Genomic DNA, 19,784 nt, shown 5'->3' on the forward strand with positions numbered 1-19,784 from the left:
TGTCAGAGGAGGGCTGTACTGGGCTGATAAAGCCTTCAGGAGATTGCATTGCAGTCATTAAGCAGCATTCCCTCCCTGGAGTCAGTCTCTACTGCTTCAGGCAGGAGAGAAAAAGCAGCTCAAAGAGTAGAAAAGGCAACCTGTCTCAAGTGAGTGGCTTAGCCTGTGAGCACTGAGCAGCACACTACTTACCCAGAGCCCTTCTCCAGGGGCACATGCTGTCCAGTGCCAGCTCCGGTGACCCTGGGACATGGATGTAAATGTGCATTTGGACGAGACACACACGTAGGCCTGGTAGAATGCACTCTCACCTGGGAATTAGGCATCCAGCATCCTGGAGGCCACACTTCTGAAGTTGTCCCTGTAGTTATTGGACTCCTCTGTCCCTCTCCATTGTTATTTTGCAACTAACTCACTTATGTAAAAATCAGAAAAACCTGGGTTCTGGTCTTGGCTCTGTTGATAACTTCTTTAGAAAAACTATGCTAGGCTTATAAAAAGAAGTAGAAAATAGGATTTTAAAAGTACTTTCCATCACTGGTTGGATTTTACCTTTCTCTACTTGTGAAGTAGGAGTGAGGAGCATTTCTCTCCTTGGACACAGATGTGAAAACCAGTTAATTCTTTTTTTTTTTTTTTCCTCTAAGTGCCTTGATATAAACCCAAAGTCAGGGTTCTTGGAACACATCCGTATTGCCTGTCAGGAAATTCATGATGTAATTCTGCAGAGCTTTAAAAGAAGTGGTGGATGTCTTTGTGAGTGAAAAAAAAAAAATCAGAGGATAATAATGCTGTAGAGTTGCATGATTCTTAATGTGTTATCATAGTCTGTTCACACTTCATAATGAGCTGGTTTAAGGATACTGTTTACCTTAGCGTGCTTTAGAAATGTGACATGCTAAAATCTGATGGAACTCTCCTGTTTTCCCTATCAACCTACTACATGCTGAGTGTTCTCAATACATGTTTGTTAAGTGGAAGAATAGATGAATGAATGAGTGAGTGACTTAAAGGCTTCACACAACACTAGGTCAGTCCACTGTGTTTCTTTGCTCCCACAGGTGCCAAGCATAGTAACGGTCATGTACATGGAGGAGTTTGGGTGGCTATTGCTGGCCATGGCGGGTGTTTCATCAGGGGATACTGGTAGTTCTACTGTCTTCCCAGCAAGGGAACCAAAGGATAATAACTAGAGTGTAGCCACCTTGAGAGAGTCACTGAAGAGGGTTCCTGTCCAGACCCGCCAGCACAGAGGCCCTGGAATATCACACAGTGGTTGCTCAGCTCCTGATCCCAAGGCAGGGCCTTTTATATAAAACCTAACCCTTACTGCACTGGGAGGAGCAATGGGATAGAAGTTAGACCTAAGTGTAGCCTTGTTCTTAATTCCCTCATTGTCAATTACCGTTACTCTCATCGGGGAGTCTTGTACCCTGAATTTCCACGTCCCTCTTTGAAAACTGCAAGTAATGATACCTAAGTGGGTTGTCGTGAAGATTATATAAAATATTACTTGCACAGTACAAAGCCAGAGCTAAAGCCCCCCAAAAACAGTAAGCTCCAAAAATGGTAGCTGGCAGCATTACCGTCACCACATTTCAGGACTGTGGGCATTTTGCGGTAGGAAAATGGTGGTGATAATGCCTACTCCACAAGGTCGTTGTAGGATTGAAAACAGTGTATTTGTAAAGGGCCTCTCTCTGTGCTTGGCATATAGTGGAGAAACAGTAAGTACTAACTTCTTTCCTTCTCCTTTCTTTTATGATGTCTTCTTGCTTTTCTACTTTAGTTAAGAGCAGCTGGGCATCGTTGCCTTTCTGTAGAGTGGTGCTCCAAAGGCCCCAGCTGGTGGGTAGTCTTAGGTGGTTGGGGTGTGTATAGTGGGGTAGCAGGGAGATAGGAAAGAATGAGTAGCGGGACGCCTGGGTGGCTCAGTTGGTTGGGCAGCTGCCTTCGGCTCAGGTCAGGATCCCAGCATCCTGGGATGGAGTCCCACATCGGGCTCCTTGCTCGGCAGGGAGCCTGCTTCTTCCTCTGCCTCTGCCTGCCATTCTGTCTGCCTGTGCTCACTCTCTCCCTCTCTCTCTGATAAATAAATAAAATCTTAAAAAAAAAAAAAAAAGAAAGAATGAGTAGCACTTAGGGATGAAAGAAAGACTTTTTCATGTCAAAGCTGTGTGCACCAGAGGCTGCAATTCTGAAGCTTTTATAAAGTTTTTGCCCATTCCTGAAAGGTATCCTAACAATTTTCAAGGGAACACAACTCTTTGAATAAATCATTCCATAAGTCTAATTAGTTACTTCTAAAACAGAGGACACTTATGATCCCAAATTCAAACAATTGGCAGGCAAAAGCTGCTTATTCATAGTGGTATATAGTGATAGTTGATGATGAGTTAGATGGCTTTAAGGTAGCATGAAATCTCGAAGAGTCTTCTGAATCCTCAAAGGGGGTTTACATTATTCTTAGGCCCACTTTAAAGTTAATAAAAAGTAGCAAACCATAGCAATGAGTACACTACTTCTATTGTCACTATGATTATTTGTTCTTTACAAACCAGAATGTCAAGTTTAAAATGGTTAGAAATTTACAACTAACAAAAGCATCCAATTAACTCAAGCCCCTTTCTTTGTCAATGATTCTAAGAAATTGAAAGTTTTTATTTGATCTGCTTAAGTTTTTTTAACCTTCTATATGTGATCCATGTAGAAAAAACCGTTCTGGTTTTCCAAGGGTTGTTCCCATTTTAGCACAGGAAGTCACATGTCCTGGGAAACCTCTAGGTCCCAGGCAAATTGGGACGGCTGTTTACTCTATTTGAAGTGCCAACTAAACCCCCTTTTGAGAGAGTGCCATGTTTTGGTGAACACTCAACTGAGAACACACAAAGAAAAGATTCTTTTCAGTGGCTCTTCAAACTTTTGGATTTTGTTGACAAGTAAAATTTCTATAGAAAAGGGAAGGAGCAAAATAGTGTTGACTACTTCTTATTTTGCCAATTACTGACGTTAACAAATTTCTTCTGTCATCACCATGATTTTAGAAAAGACAGGAAATTCCAAAACAAAAAAAAATAGAAAGAAGTAGATGAAAGTTCCATGTTTTCAGTGTCTAGCACAGCATAAAGTAGGTCCTACATAAATAATTGCTGCATGATTGAATAGTTTGTGAATTCAGTTTTTATTAAAAAAATGTGCTACAGTGTCTGTTTTCCTGATCATACCATGATTGGTGAAAACTTTACCTGAGACCAATGTTTGGTAACCAGTGTCTGGATTCAAGTCTATGAACTATAGGATTTTTTGATGGTTATTTTTCATTGTGAATTATGGTAATGACATTCTGTTATCTGTCTCTGTCATATATTTATTAGTTGGTATAGTTAATCTTCTCATGATATAGTGACTCCCCCAAAAAGATAAGTCAATTTCTGTCCCTTTAAATCAGAGATTCAGTCAACTAATGCTTAGACTTCAGTGCCGCCATATTGAAATTCATCTTTGCTGGTATCTACATGGGGATTTCACCACATCTGACAGAAATGAGCTACCAGTCCTCTTTGTATTTTTAAGTCTTAGACAGTGTTTTAGCATACCCTAAATCTCCTTCCTTTTTGTTTTGATTCACTCACTTACAAAGTGTGGTCAAAAACCTTGACCAACTGGTGTTATGTACATATGTCCCAACTTCTGTAAGTCTAGGATCTTCTATGCATTATCTTCATACCACAGTTGGGATATCCAGATTATTCATTATTTTAACATAACCTATGGTTAGAAAAATGTCCCTGATATGTCTTAACTAATACTGCTGGAGAAGGTTAGGAATTTGCTTTTATTGACATCAGCGCCATAAATATTTACTGTGTAAATGGCTATACAGGCTACAAAAATAAACAACTTGAGTGTCTATTTCAGTCTTAAAATATCAGTTTTTTCTGTTCTTTTTGATCATAAGTCAACGAACTTTTTCTCTTCTGCAAGCCCTGAGTGTATTTCTGACTGTAGTCTCTGCTGTCCTAACCTGGAGTCCAGCTGTCTGGCCTTGGAGCTTGTTGGGAGAGAGGCAGCATCTGTACATGGTTTGTGAATCATTCTGACTCAGAAGGAGGGTTTCCATTTTAGATTCAGTGCGTCAAAAGTGGATTTCCTTATTTATGCTCTCACAATTCCGTGGTTTTTGTTTTCGCATTTATATATCTCCAGTGTTGGAAATGTATAGAAGAATTCCTACAATATTTCTTAGTGCTCTTATGATCTGTATTCATATCCCAAAATATGTGGTTAGTACATCTCCATGTTTGCTGAAAACCTAGCTTTGTTGGGCAGATAGAGGTTCCTTTGGATGCCGTAGGAGGGTGCTTTACAAAATTAGATAATGTACATGAAAATGGTTTGGAAAATGTAACATACATGCTCTGCAAATAAGTGTGTGTGTGTGTGTTTAAAGAAATGAATAGCTCATCTCCCAAGGAGTACCATTGACAGAGATCTTTGCTAAGATACCTCTCCCTCATCAGGAGGCAGCATGACCTAGGTGACAGCATATATAGTGTTTGGAAGTTGACCTTAGTCTGTGTTTTGGATCTGCTTTTTATTAGCTGTGATAGTGTACAGTAATTTCACCCCTTGGGACTCTCCATTTTATCATCTGTAATGTGGAGCTGGTAAAATTTTACGTCACAGGGCTTTTGTGAGAGTTGAACAAGAAGTATACTACGTTATCCCAGGGGAAAAGTCCTCTTTCAGATGACGCGTGAGCACAGATATGTTATTTCTATTAATAAGGCATTGGTTCTTACGGTGTTTTGAACTCTTGTATCTTAAGTCATCAAAACAGGTCTTGGTTAATTTTTGTCAAATATTATATAGACAGTATTTGTTATATTGGGCCTCTCTTTCTGTAAGATCCTGGAACACAATATAGGTTTAATAAATGTTCATTACCTGCCCTTTTTATACTATGGCCAAAAAAAAAAAAAAATCTACCTCTTAAAAAGGCTCTGCTGATAGTCTGAGAGGAAGAAGTGATGATGGCGAAGTAAACACCTTATGATAGCTTTACGTGCACTGTTGGTACGAGAATTGAATTTGCAGTCACTAAAGATTTTCTCCTTTATTCAAGCTTCCTAAATTAGGTCACTTGATTTTTAAGTCTGCCTGCATTTTTACAGAACTCACCCTTCCCGCCACCCCCTTTCAACATACCCCATCTTCATCCCTCCCTGGGTTCACATTCTTTCATTTTAATTACTTTAGACCCAGGGTATCGTCCCTCTCTTCCTGGGAGCCCTGGAACAAGGCAGTTTTAATTTTCATCAGTATCTGCTCCTATCTCCTCCATTGCCACAGCCCTTTTCTTGGGAGGAAAAGGAGATGCACACCTCACTATAAATAAGAAGACACAGCACCTTTTCTAGGATTTTGACTTCTGCATTGGCAAAGTTCCCCAGTTTATGTCTCTGAACAGGGTTTTAATCACCAGGGCTGTAGTGCTCAGCACTGAAAGCTTTAAGAAGTACTGCAGAAATGGTAGATTAGCTGCATTTAACAAAATAGAAAGTTTTCATTGTGTCATAAAAAGCCTTATTGATCTTGTCCGGGCTTTGACTCCAAGGCCATTTAACAAGCCCCTCTGTCTAGACTTGCAGGCTAGAGCCGGGGTGCTAACAAAGGAGGAACCCGGCTGGGCTGCTGGCTGCAGGGGGAGGCGAAGGCATGGGCAGATTCAGGTTTCTCTGTGGGGATCTTCTTAAAGAACTAGGATGGTTGTATTCTGCCCTGGAGGCTTGCGTAGGTATACTGTGGCATACCCTGAACTCCCCGGGGTCGCGTCTCTGCACTTGACGTTGAGTGATCCCTCCGTAACAAATCCAGGTCTTCTCTGTTCCTTGGCTCCTGTGAGCATTTCCTCCCTGTGTCCTTAGGAAGCCGACTGAACTCTGTCTTGTCGGTGCACTGAGCAGTGGGTTTCCGGGAATGGGGGAGGCAGCAAGGCGGCAGGAGGAACTGGTGACGTTCGAGTCACGGATCAGCTCAGCTGCATTTCAGTTCAATTCCACATGTCTTTATTTAATACATTCGGGGGTACGTGGGAGATTTCAGAAACATGAAAAATGGGTGCTCGCAAGAGATGATTGAAGAGTTGACATCAATGTGTGAAATAAACAAAGAATCATCCAAGATTTATTGAGCCATTAGGTATTTTATCAGAATCATCTGCAGGTAATAAAAAGCATGAAATATTTCAAATGTATAGTCCCTGTACTAGAGGATATTATAAACATTGGTTTAGCTATTCTGCAGCTTAAACACATTTTAATGGTTTGCCATTTTTGCTTTATGCCCTTTTTTATAAAGGCTGAGTATTATTTCAGTACATCTTGGGTTCCATTTCTTCTCTCCTTCTCCAGAAGGAAACACTACCAGAAATTGATTATGGATTGCTTCTGTGTTTTTCTATTCTTGTTACATATGAACAGGACTGTAATATATAATGGTTAGTGATCTGTGTGTGTGTGTGTGTGTGTGTGTGAGAGAGAGAGAGAGAGAGAGAGAGTGAGTTAGTGGAGGTGAAATTTATTGGCCAGTGCCAATTTATGTTCAGTATTCTTTATGTATTCTGGGCTGAGTGAAGGAAACATTAGGTAAAAATCTTTAACACTTTATACTTCCCTGTTGATCACCCAGAGGAAGCTTGGGAGTGTCTCGATCACCTTTCCTCTTCTAGGAACAGGAACTATTTGAGCTCCTGAAATATCGGTAGGAAGTTTCACATGCTCCCCAACTGTCTCATTTCTCTGGACACTTGAAGTTGGTTGGTTTCATCAACACAGTGACTTAGATAACTGCTGAGTTTAGAGGTCAACTAGAGCATCTTCTTCTGATACCAGCACGGTGATTGGTTATGGCGGGTTCTTGTTTTCATCTTGGGTGAAAGCAATTTGGCAGAAATAAATATTTTGAAAGTCCATATGGTTCAAAATATCTTTTTTTTTTTTTTTTTTTTTTTTTTTTTTTTAAGACAGAGTGAGCAGGAGGGGAGGGGCAGAGGAGAGGGAGAGAGAGAGAATCTTAAACAGACTCTCGGCTGAGTGTGGAGCCCATCACAGGGCTTGATCTCAAGACCCTGAGATCATGACCTGAGACAAAATCAAGAGTCAGACACTTAACTGACTGAGCCACCCAGGGGCTCGGCTTCTAAATATCTTAATATTTGAGTGAGTTTTCCCAAATTCTGTAAACCTTTCATGACTTTACTTTTTCTTTCTGAACACTATGTGTCGATACAGTGAGTGTCTAATTTGGGGAGCGGTTAGGGTCAATATATGTGCCAGTGTAAGAAGAAAAGTCATTTCCAATGATCTGCTTCCTGCTCTAGAATCACAGTGGGTATTTCTCATTGTTGTTAATTCTGTTTGTATCAGAACTACAGTCTTCCATCCTCTCTTCTCCAGCTTTTGTCCCTCCTAATATTTAAAGATTTTATTTACTTGAAAGAGAGAGAGAGAGAGAGAGAGCACATAAGTGGGGGAGAGGCAGATGCAAACTCTCTGCTGAGCTCAGGGAGCCCAACACGGGGCTCAATCCCAGGACTCTGGGATCATGACGTGAGTCAACGGCAGGCGCTTAACCGACTGTACCACCCAGGTGTCCCTATCCCTCCTAATTTTTTTTTTGTTGGTGTTCTCATCAAGTCCATGGACTATAGTCTCATGAAGAGGGATTTGGGGCTCTGGTACACTTGCCCTAGTTATTGTGTAACTTCTGTAATTTTTTCATCCAAAAACTTCAAACCTCAATCTAACATTTATCTCCAGGGAAGCAACCAGGGTTAAATTCTTCTCCATTATAATCACCTGTATCCTCCATGCAACTTCAAGAAATGTATCGTAGTAAACACTATGGCATAGAGCCGGCTTTAAAGTCATTGCTAGAATTGATGTTTGCTTGTCATTGACCTTGTGTGGTTCCAGATGTGTCAGTTATTTTCCCAGACTGAAAGCAGTCCAAGGGCTTGTTGTCTGGGGTAACAGCCATAACATTCTGAGTCCACTGAAGAACAGACAGAAGAGTCAAATGGTGGTCAGGTCAGGGAGCCAGATACCAGTTTTCTTGCTGGTAGGGCTGTGTTAGAGTATGTGGCTTTGATCTGCAGCCAAATTGGGCTCCCATGTAATTCCCCCCCCCCCGGGTTAAATTCAACCACTTGGGCCTAGGGAGAAGAGCTAGAAAAACCCAGGCCTTCTTCTGTAGGGGCAGAGTCCACTCCGACAGGTCTGCTGCATGGGAGAACCTAGAGGAGAGCTCAGTCCTTGGAGGAAAGGCAGATCTGCAGGAGAGAGAAAGGGCACAGAAGAATAGTGAGCACCTAATTAAGAAACATGGACCTGTGGGTGTCAGACCCTTACTGTGCCACCAAGCAGATGAACCACTTCTCTCATTGAAAGAATAAAGGAGAGAAGGTCCAAGTGTTACTGCAAAACCATTCTGTTCTGGAGAATGGGGAGGAAATGTTCTTGTGGAGTTGTAGGGACAGGGTAATGGAGTTCCCTCTACAAAATAGAGTGTACTGTTTGTGTTCAATCCATGTGTGATTGACTCAAAATTAAAATAAAAAGCCTGTGGTGGAAGAAACATAATTATAGCTTGACTCCTATAGATGAGGTGGTTAAGTGAAAATAAAATGTACAGCATTTACATCAATTATTATTTTTAATTGTGTTATGTTAGTCACCATATAGTACAATTAGTTTTTGATGAGTGTTCCAAGATTGAGTGTTTACGTGTAACACCCAGTGCTCCATGCAATCCGTGCCCTCCTTAATACCCACCACCCACCCCCCTCATTCCCCTCACTTCTAAAACCCTCAGTTTGTTTCTTAGAGTTCACAGTCTCTCATGATTTGTCTTCCCTCTGATTTCCCCCCTTCATTTTTCCTTTCCTTCTCCTAATGTCATCCATGCTATTCCTTATGTTCCACAAGTAAGTGAAACCATATAATAATTGACTTCTTTGCTTGACTTATTTCACTCAGTATAATCTCCTCCAGTCCTGTCCATGTTGATGCAAAAATTGGGTATTCATCCTTTCTGATGGCTATGTAATATTCCATTGTATATATGGACCACATCTTCTTTATCCATTCATCTGTTGGAGGGCATCTTGCTCTTTTTCCAGTTTGGATATTGTGGACATTGTTGTTATGAACATTGGGGTGCATATGGCCCTTCTTTTCACTATATCTGTATCTTTTGGGATAAATACCCAGTAGTGCAATCGCCAGGTCATAGGGTAGCTCTGTTTTTAATTTTTTGAGGAATCTCCACACTGTTTTCCAAAGTGGTTGCACCAACTTTCATTCCTGCCAACAGTGTAAGAAGATATACCAGTTATCTGCAGTGGGTAGGCGGCCATTTGCAGCACAGCTACCTCAGGCCAGGGTTTCTTGGCAATATCCATTCTACTTTGGAGATGTCTCCTGGATCCCTCTTTATTGTTCTAGCAATTGGTCCACCCCAGTCAATACAAGGTAGGCACAGTCGTGCTACTCCCAAGCATCAGTTTTCCTCTCCTCTGTAGACCCTCCATCCCCAGCACCTCAGGATAGGGCAGATCAGTCTCCAGTCTCATCTCAAGCCTGTACTCATGTGCCTGTTACTCTGCCCATTATGCATCGAACTTCTCACTGTTCCATGAACATCCTGTGCTTTTCTCGTGACTATACCAATGAATACGGTGTTTCTTCTAACTAGAGTTTCATCCCTCTTTTGTATGGTGAACTCTTACTCATACTTCAACTTCAAGACACAAGTTAAATTTGACCTCCTGTGTGGTGTCTTCCCTAACATTCATGGTCATTTATCCCTTCCTCTGCATGCCAGTGTCACCAACGAAACAGTTACTATGCTGAATTGTTACTGCTTGTTTGTGTGTGCATTCTTACCGCTGCCGCCAACAGCCAACAAGTCTGTGCCTGGGATCTGGGTTGTGGACTTTGTATGATGGGTGTTTCACAGCAACTCGATGAAATATGTACTCTGGTGATTCCCATTTTGTAGAGCGGGAAACTGAGGGAGAGAGAATAAGAGCTAAGGGATGAGCTAAGATTTCACAGGATTAGGTAAGTGCCAGAACAGGTTGATCCACGTCAAAGTCTTCATCATTACCCTCCTTGAGTCCTTGAGTCTGAAGTCCCACTCTACCCTGGACAGTGGGAGGGTGCCCTGTTTCACGTGAGTCTAGGCCAGGGCCTGGCACTTAGCGGGCATTCAAGTTGTTTTACCTTTACCATTTCTCTTCTACGGTACAGTATCAGCTAATTATTCCTATTCACAGGGTTGCCGTGTGGCTGGAGTGCTGTCAGCATTGGGCACATCACATGGTGCGTAGCAGGCACCTGTAAATCCTCATTCCTTAAATGAACAGAAAATTTAACTTTTATTGTAATGCAATCAAGAGAAATGCCGTCTTCAGGATGCCATTAGCTTTCTAGTGATTTCAGTGAAGCGTGATTTTCCAGGCCATTCTTCTGTGGACTGAGGCAGCTTCCCTCGCCAGGATGCTAGCTGTTTATTTTCCAAGTGACAACTTGATTTACTGTTTTCCTTCTCATCACTTTCAAGAAGCATCTGCAGGCTAGCGAGTGACCCAGGCAGTGTGGAAAAGTCCATTTATTTCTCTGTTGCATCTTTCCTACAGAGAGTCTGAGGATAAGGGTTGGAAATGGCTCCAGGAGGTCAGATTTCCTGTGTGTTTTCTTTTGTAGTGCGGAATTGCTCATAGCGACACAATTTGCTATCTGCTGGTACACTCTGCTTTTGAAATACCTGTGTGATGGGATGTGGCAGGTAAAGGATTCATCGTTTCCCCTTGGGTGATGGCTCTGCACTTTGATCTATCTGAATGCTTTGTTTGGCCTAAAATACACTGTAAAGGAAAGGGGACAGCAAGAACCAGGAGGACACTTACTTGTACAGTTTTTTGTTTTTCTTATTCTGCATGTCCCTCCTCCAGTTGTAGCAGGAATTCCCATTAGGTGATGTGTAATAGGATTCACTCTAGTAAAACAATTTCTCTTTTCCCCTGTTTTTCAAATATGATGATCTCACAGCCTAACCACTAACATGGAGGTCTGCCCACAGATCCCTTAGAGGTGGGAGTTCTTGTTCTGGATGTTGGATTCTTAGCAGGTTCCATGGAAAGGGGATAGAATCGTGCAAGAACAAACTCACTTTTGCCTTATACCGTGTTCCTTTGCCAGCAAACCACCCAGTGGCTGTGTCAGCTCCAGGTACCTTTCCGAATTGAGTGCATATGCAGTGTCCCAAATTCCGGAATTGGGGACTTCACTATGAGTTCATTTCTGCTTTATGTACCCCCTGCGCAGGGCTGCTTTTGTCACCATCAAAACTCTTTCTTTTTTTTTTTTTGCCTAGGAAGCAGTGTCCAGAAGAGGTGGACGATATGTCAGTTTATAGTTGGAGCACCTGAAGCTTGTCACAGCGGCTGTCCCACCTGAGGACAGACTGCTGTGTGTGGGCATCTAGGGAAAGGCATCAGCAGACTGGCCCCAGGACCACAGGCCATCCCTTTTTCTGGCGGGGAGGGCAGCAGCAGCCCTTGTCTGCTGGTGCCCCCTGAGCTCCAGGGTGGACCCGGCCAGGGTAACCAACAAGGGTCATCTCAGCCTGGGTGCCACACTGCTGCATGAAGGCCAGCTGAAGGACAAAGGCTTCAGAGCTGAGCGCGGTTTTGCTTGTATCTCCGAGGTGCAGCCTCAGGCAGCTGGTTTCCGTACTCCCTTTCTGGAGCGTAGCAGGTGTTCTGTTCAGGGCCAGTTGATACAGCCCCTCCAGAGGGGTTGGATTTTCATCGGCTCTTCTAAGCGATGTCTAAAAATTCCATTCCCAAGGTCCTCTGATGGAGGTGAAGAGTGCCATCTTCCCAGTTTGGCTTTCTCCAGTCTGCTGCAAGAGAATTCTGGGCTGAAGGCAGCCCCCCTCTGCATTCCTCTGCTTGGGCTCCTGCTGCCTGAGAGGAGTCCGTCTGTCATGGCTAGTGGTTTCTCCTTTTGACCCACTGAACTTCTTGCAGTCGGAGGAACAGTTGGGGGTGGGGGGCTAGGAACCTGCTCCAGAGTTTGAGCTCCTGGCCAGGTGGTGATATGACATCGTAGCAAATGCAATGAAATGGGAATCAGGGGTCTAAGGTTTTGGAACTGGTCTGAATGCTTTTCAGGGTCTCGGATAACCCACCTAAACTATGTGCCTCCTGTTCCTCCCCTTAGCATAATCCCAGCAAGGTGGCCTTGCGGAGCGTTGAAAGACACAAATAACAACTAAGAAAGCATTTGGAAATATATGGCATTTAAGAAACTGCACTGTATTTGCAAATGGACCTAGAATCCTCCTTTACCCACACCTGACATGTTCTCCCTTGAGGCCTTTCATGTCTAACATTCTGTCATTGTCCCTCAGTCTCTACCTCTGGTCCTTGGTTTTCCATGGCTGCATTTGGATCATAAGTATGCAGACTCTGGCTTCCTCCTGTGGTCTGTGGTTTGCCAGGACCTCTGTCTCTCCGTTTCCTGTGTTGTCTCTCCTAAGAACTGTGTGCTTCCATTATTGCCCAGCAAAAGGCAAACCTTCCTTGGGAAGGGTATCAACCTCCAGGTTGAACCAGTCTGGGCACCCCCAGGAAAGTACTTCAGATGTGTTCTCGACCTTTTCCTTTTAAATCTTATTTATTCATTGTGAGCAAGTGAGAGAGAGAGAGCAGGAGCAGGGGGTAGGGCAGAGGGAGAGGGACAAGCAGACTCAGAGGTGAGGATAGAGCCTGATGTAGGGCTCTGTCTCATGCCCCAGAGATCATAACCTGAGCCAAAATCAAGAGTCAGATGCTTAACGGGCTGAGCCACTCAGGTGCTGTGTTCTCATCCTTTAATGGGGCTCCCTGCCTTCAGTTTGTTCTTCTTTTCAGTTCACTCTCAACCCAACATTAGTTGAGTTGCAAAATTGTTTTAGAAGATTATGTGATTTTTTAAAAATACAAATCAGACCCCATCTGTCCTTTCAGTGAAATTATACAGTGGCTCCCCATAACCTTCAGAATAATAATATTCAGAATAAAGCCTGGATTTCTTGATCTCAAAGCCCGAGACATCACGCTCTCAGAAACAACAGACCCAATTAAACAGTGATATGCATTTCTCCACACTTCTTAGATTGCATGGTAAAAACATATTACGCTGAATATTTTAATCTGCTTTGCAATTTCTCAGAGAAATGGAGATATTATTATATAAATCACTAGCTGGATTTTTTTTGGGGGGGAGAGAGTGGAAAATAGAATTGAATAAATGCTTGTGAATGCTATTTATATATAGTACTTGGATTAACAAGCCTTTTGAAAGATCAGTACTTTACATATCTTATACAAACTGATTTAAAATCTTGGGTTATACATATCTAGATTGCATCTCGTGTTTAATCAGTTGGACACTTACAAATAATGGGGAAATGATTTGTTGTCATGGGGTAGCGCTTTGCTTTCTGTGCAGCGAGAATAACATTTTTATTTTAACACTTATGCAATTGATTGTAAACTTTGGGGTGATATAATTTAAGGGGATCTAAACAGTCCATCAGCCGTGCCCGTGCATGCACTCTTGCCAAGCTGGAGCTTTCTGCTAAGCTGTTGTGTACTCTGTTACATAATCCCCTGCGTCCATTGTCTCTACCTGTTTAGCCTGAATACATACAAGGTGACTGCGTTGTCTCTTCGACCTCTTTCCCAGTGTAAACACTAAATAAAGGAAACACATTTGGGGCAATATTACATTTTTCTAATGGAGCGTTTGGAGAATTGAATGAGCTTAGAAATGTGTGTGCCACTGTTTAGTTTTGTGCCTTTCAGTTATGTTCATCGTCAATTGAGTGTGGTTTTCAAGGTGACGAGACAGTGTTTGCACTTTGGCTCCTGGAAGGAGATTAAGACAGGCTGGGATCTTAGGAGAAATCAGTTGTGAGAATCTGCAAAGAAATGCTTTCTTCAAGGTTCTCGATCCTTCTTCCGCGCCCCTCATTTGCTCTTTTGAAGGCCGGGTCATGCACTGTCGCTGCAGCTCCTCTCCACACAGTCAGGAGGAAGGTGTCCCATGCGTTAAAAATGTTACAATTGAGTTTATCTAGAATATGACTCAGAGAGTAGCTTTCAGGTGTCTCTTACATGTTGACATGTGGAGGAGATAAGAGCATCTGGGGTGATGCTTCTCTTGGTAACCTCCTCCAGCCTAGGGAAGAGGCAAACCGGGAGAATTCATCATTGAATGAAGAGATAGGGAAGGTTGTGTATGGTTACAGCATTTTCCTTAGATTACTTGCAAAGGGACGTGCTCAGCTACATAAAATCTTTGTTGGTAAATTTGCATGGGGATTAGCATAAATATGCATCTGATTTACATAGACAATTTCTCACGTTGATTTTATTTCTTGTTTATTTATTGATATTCTCTTCTCTACAATGATGTCATTTTTCTTGTGTGGCCTCCACATAAAACAATTTCTATTGGTTGAAACACACCCAACATCCAGGGAGGAAAGGGGAACATTATTTTGGTGAGTAAGTGATATATGTAGGGGGAGATAAATTTCTGGCTCAGTTTATCCACGGTTTGGGATGCTTTGTAAGTTAATGCTTGGCTCTGTGGAATCATTCGCACCCTGTAGTAAAGTAGGAACATTGGTACATCCAAAGTGATGGGTAAAAGAATATCGAGAGGGAAGTCCAGATAGGCAGTGGAAGTCCAGAGTAACACCAGCTGTGTGATCTTGGGCAGCACTTATTTTTAGTTGTCACTTTCATCCTTGTTAAAAGGGAGGTGGGCATTAAATCAGATAAGCTCTAAAATCCCTTATAAGCTCCAAAGCTTATTATTTTTGCATACTCCTTGGTTTAATTACTTGACAAATATTAGGCACCATATAGCACATCAAATGGGATCTTGGAGCCTTACTGTTTTGTGTCCAACCTTTCCCCTTTGAAGGGTACTCCATGATTAATTCAAGCAGCTCTTTAGAGGCACTCATTTCCTTGTTCATTTTTCTCAGTTCATTGGGCACATAAGGTCTAACTTAAATGTTTACAGAAGACACCTGTTACCATAGCACGTTACTGTGGGCACTGAGGACAGGCATGGTAGTTGGCTCTGTGCGCATTTTCATCCATAGGAGAAGAGTTTAAAGGTCATAACTTCATTGGATTTGCTGTCTTTTACTCTCGGTCGAGCTCACCTCCTGGTCTACTGAACAGAGGCTCATCCAGTTGCATTTTCACAAAGCCATTTCTTCAGAAATGAGAGGAAAAATCATGACAACAGACAGGGCACTAGGGGATTGGATAGATCTGTTTCAAACATAGAGATGGTATCAAATTGCTACTTTGTGATTTTATTTTTTTGGCTATTTTGGTAAGAAGCATCAGAGATAGGTTATGTTGCCAAGTAGTGCTTGCTACACATATATCACATACACACACATATATATGCAATACTGTGGTCATTTATATGTGGACAGGACCCTTTTGCTTATACCGGTGTGTGTATTTATGTGTGTATGTGTGTATATGCACAGGCATGCACACAAACAGAAATAGGCTGGGAGACACCTGTCATTGAGACCCTCTGGAATACACAGGATATGCCTGATATTTACATCTCTGGAATACGAAGTTGAGGTTCATGTTTTAAGGCTATTGTGATGCTATTACAGATTAATATAGTCTGTAGTGGTTGGTCATCTCTCCCAAATGATGAGTGATCCCGTTCTTACTTAATTATGAGAATATATTTATTTTACTTAAGTGACTTACTTAGGGCTGTGATGGTCGATAGGATATAAGTTGAGGTGGAATTGACTTTGGTTACTAAGGCTGAAGTGTAGTCCTAGGAGAGAAAATGGAACTTGCTCAACCTTATTTTGTAGCCCCCACTTTGTAACTGGAAGCTGCCTACCCAACCTTGTTCTGTTGCCCACTTCTTTTCATGATGAGGTGATTCACTAGCTTTTGGCCAACCCTGATGTGCATGTAGTAGGCCACTCTCAGTCAGGCTGCCTGTCAGAGGGATGAATGAAAGTCCATATGCCAAGTTTTGAAATTATAAATTACATCAACAAATAATTAAACAAAACATGTCATTCTTTTGATGAGTATACCTTGGACACTACCTGGTAAGCCAGGTACACACTTAGAATTTTTGGATTCCTCAGTGTTCTGCACTGGAGAATACTAGCACAAGGAGAACCAGGCCCTCTGGCTGTCAGCCTGTGGACTGACCCCTTCCTCTTTCCACCTCTCTCTCCATTCTGTATCCACAAGGAGTTTGGTATAAATGCACGTGGATGCCCATGTGGCCAGCTCTGTCTAACTCCCTGCAAAGGGTCCTGCCATTGCTAGTGCTCAGACCTCGAGGTATGCACACCAACGGCATGCTATGCTGTTGGAAAATGAGTCTGGGCAGAACCTTGCAGAAGCCCTGCAAACAGGCCTGGGGTTCTTTGGGTAGGAAATTAGAGGATCCCAGAGTATGGCCTTGGAAGAGAATATATACTTCAGTGGAATGCTGTCTTGACCCTGGGTGTTCTTTAGGATGGTCCGACCAGGGACATCTAAATTAGGAGACCTCAGAGCAGAGATCCCTTTGAATCGAAAGGGAGCTATTGCTGTCTTGTCAAAGTGTTTCTCCAAATTCCGTTCTCTCCCCTTTCCCTCATCATTCCACTGGGCTCAGGACTCTACCATGGAAACCAAAGTTAGCTGGGTTGTTGATGGATGGAAATTAGAGCCAGATCTTTCAGGGTAATTGATTTTTAGTTACTGGTCAATAAAAGGGTACATAGAGCTGAAGAACCCTTTGTCAGAACAATTAATTATCCATCCTACACCAGCTCTCGACAGCATTTAAAAGCCACCATTGAAGCAAAAGCAACATCAACTTCACTCTACCATTTTGCATAAAATTTCCTTGGGTTTTTCTCAGGGAAAACAGGAAGGAAATGCAGCAAACTCTTCTCACCGTTGCGTTCATCTTCCTTCCTTGTGAGAGTAGATGGCTTCTCGGCAGTTGCTGTCTCTCCTGGTTTACCTGGAGCTTAGTCTGGTAGAAGAGTTGGAGTGTGGACAGCAACTCCCTGGCAGGGAGCCACTGACCAGGGGGGGCATGTTCTCCTTGGTATTTGCACACACATGACTCATATGCCAGTCAAGTGGTGACTGCTTTCCTCTTTCCTTTTCACTTAGCCCGGGAGGAGAACGTGGCCACTTTCCGAGGCTCCGAGTACCTGTGCTACGACCTGTCTCAGAACCCGATCCAGAGCAGCAGTGATGAAATCACCCTCTCCTTTAAGACCTGGCAGCGGAATGGGCTCATCCTGCACACGGGCAAGTCGGCCGACTATGTCAACCTGGCTCTGAAGGATGGCGCGGTCTCCTTGGTCATTAACCTGGGGTCCGGGGCCTTTGAGGCCATCGTGGAGCCAGTGAATGGAAAATTCAACGACAACGCCTGGCATGATGTCAAAGTCACGCGTAACCTCCGGCAGGTAATGGCTGTGGGGAGAGAGTGCCCGGAGGCTGCTCTAGGGCAGCTGGGGCGGAGGTTTGTGAAGCAGGTGCTGGGCGAGCTGGAGAGATAGAGCTTTGGATTTGTCGAAGCCTAACATTCTCCCCAGTCTTTGCAGTTTCACAAGGAAAAATTATAAAAATATGTTTCTTCTCCTCCTTCAGTTCTCCACTTATGCTTGATTTTTTCTTTTCAGAAAAAAATTCAGTTGTGTAGATAATGAAAGTTATAAATACTTTCCTTTTATTCTGCTTTCCTTCTTATCATTTTCTTAATTACGTTTGAATCTTGTATTATTGTCAGATTCAATTAAGGATGTCGTTTTGTTTCTGTAGCTTGCTAGATTTTCCTCATTTTTTGAATATATGTCTGTTTTTCTTTTTCATTAAGTTAGCCATTGCCATGATGTCATGATTTTAATTCCTTCCAGGAAAGAGTCTTCCTTTTTCTTGTCCTTTTAATTTACCACCCCTCTCCTGCTTTCATTTTTTTTTTCCCTGTTGTTATGATAACCTGTAGAATTAGCTGGAATCTTTCTGAATTCCTCTGTTTCTCTGTTCCTTGGTGTGGTGGTCCTACTTTATTGCCCCGGTCTCTATCTCTAAGGCTCTTCAGTTGACTGGGAGGCCTGGAAAGTGGAAGGACCCAAATAAAAAAGTCAACTTTGGAGCAGCCTTTCCTGGTTCTGTTCGGGCATGAGAACTCCCATCGCTTGCCGATTCTAAGCAGGCAACTACGTCAGGTGACAACGCTCTCAGAAAGCCTTAGCCAAGTGACATTGTTTTCAGTCTCATAATGAATAGTAATAGTCACAACAGTAATAATAGTAACACCGTACCAGCCCACATCAATGAAGAAGAAAAGCATTTCCTATAAAAGTCAAGGTCGGTGCTGATGCCACTTTCCGGGTTGCTATTTGCAGTTGGTTTTTCTCCTTGTGATTTTTGTCATTAAACCCAGTTAGACAGGGTTCATCCTTTATTAATCAGAAAACATTATGCAGATTTCCAGAGACTGCTTATCAGATTTTCTTCTGCCATATGATTGATTCAATGCTTTCTAATGTAAATGTGAGAGCAGAAGAATGGACAGGTATTTGCATATGTTTTCTGTTTCATTAAAGGGCGACTCCTTAGCATTGCTAAGTGAACATCGAAGTTTCACAAGGCACTAGGAGCACACAGTATTCAAAGCACTCATTGTAGTGCTTAAGTATGCTGAGGAAGCTGCCTGGTTGGGAGATTCTCCTCTATCTATGGTGACGTGACCAAATCACACAAGTCTTGGAGCCTCCAGTCATCTTAATACCCATGGACGGACAGTTTTGAATCATTATTCTGTTTTTCCTCCAAGGCCAAATGATCCAATTGCTAATGTTTTCTTTAATAATCTCCCATCCACACTTACTCAGCTCAGCTCAGTGCTCAAGAGGGCCCAAGTTGAATTTCCATTTGCTAATATGTAAGGGCACGGTGTGTTTGAGTTGCAGAGACTAGACCCAAAAGGAAAATATGACCTTTTGCCAGCTTTGACTGGCAGGTGCACAGTACCGCCCTTTAGGCTTTGGTCAGTGGAGGGGGGAGCAGGGTCAGGCTGTGATGCTCGCCAACCAGTCTGTTTCTCTGCTTCTCTCCCACTGTGTACACCTTCTTGCCTTTCTAGAACAATTCCAATTAGCTGGAGAAAGGCTCACTTTTATTTCTACTAAAATACTTTTCTAAAATAGAATTGGACCCCAGTTCCATCTTTTAAACTGGGTGGGGGATAAACGAAATCCCAGTTCCATCCTTTAAATTGGGTGGGGGATAAACAAAACCGGTCTTCAAACATTGGGTGTGCTGTTTTGGTCAGAGCAAGCAGAGGAGGGCCACCCTGGAGGGTTTCTCTTCCAAGTTCTAAGATCCAGCTCCCTCTGTCCTTGGACAAATCATTTAACCTTGCCACACCACAGTTTCATTTGTGAAATGGTGATTACAATCCTCCCTAGCCATGTGTGGTGGCTAAATATGCAAAGCACCTTATGTTCCAGAAGGATTATGAGCTCCTCCATGGTCTGGGTGCTAGACTCACTGTGACATGCGCACGATTTATAAGCTGAGTATTCTGTTGTGAAGGTGACTGTGTCTGTTACCAACGATGCTGCTAAGCAAAGCTCTCCATTCT

The 19,784-nt window shown here is 42.8% G+C and overlaps 1 protein-coding gene across 24 annotated transcripts in view; it reads left to right on the forward strand.

The window, feature by feature from the left end:
* The window catches only part of NRXN3 (neurexin 3), a 1,586,092-nt gene that overhangs the window by 440,608 nt on the left and 1,125,700 nt on the right, over nucleotides 1-19,784 (forward strand). For all 24 annotated transcript variants that reach the window (XM_044230674.1, XM_044230680.1, XM_044230666.1 and 21 more), the window contains one exon: nucleotides 17,300-17,601. In XM_044230674.1, the coding sequence (XP_044086609.1) occupies nucleotides 17,300-17,601 (302 nt within the window). The remainder of the gene's footprint in view (nucleotides 1-17,299; nucleotides 17,602-19,784) is intronic.

The sequence above is a fragment of the Neovison vison genome, chromosome 13 (assembly GCF_020171115.1).
Source record: "Neovison vison isolate M4711 chromosome 13, ASM_NN_V1, whole genome shotgun sequence".
In the NCBI taxonomy this organism is placed as follows: domain Eukaryota; kingdom Metazoa; phylum Chordata; class Mammalia; order Carnivora; family Mustelidae; genus Neogale; species Neogale vison.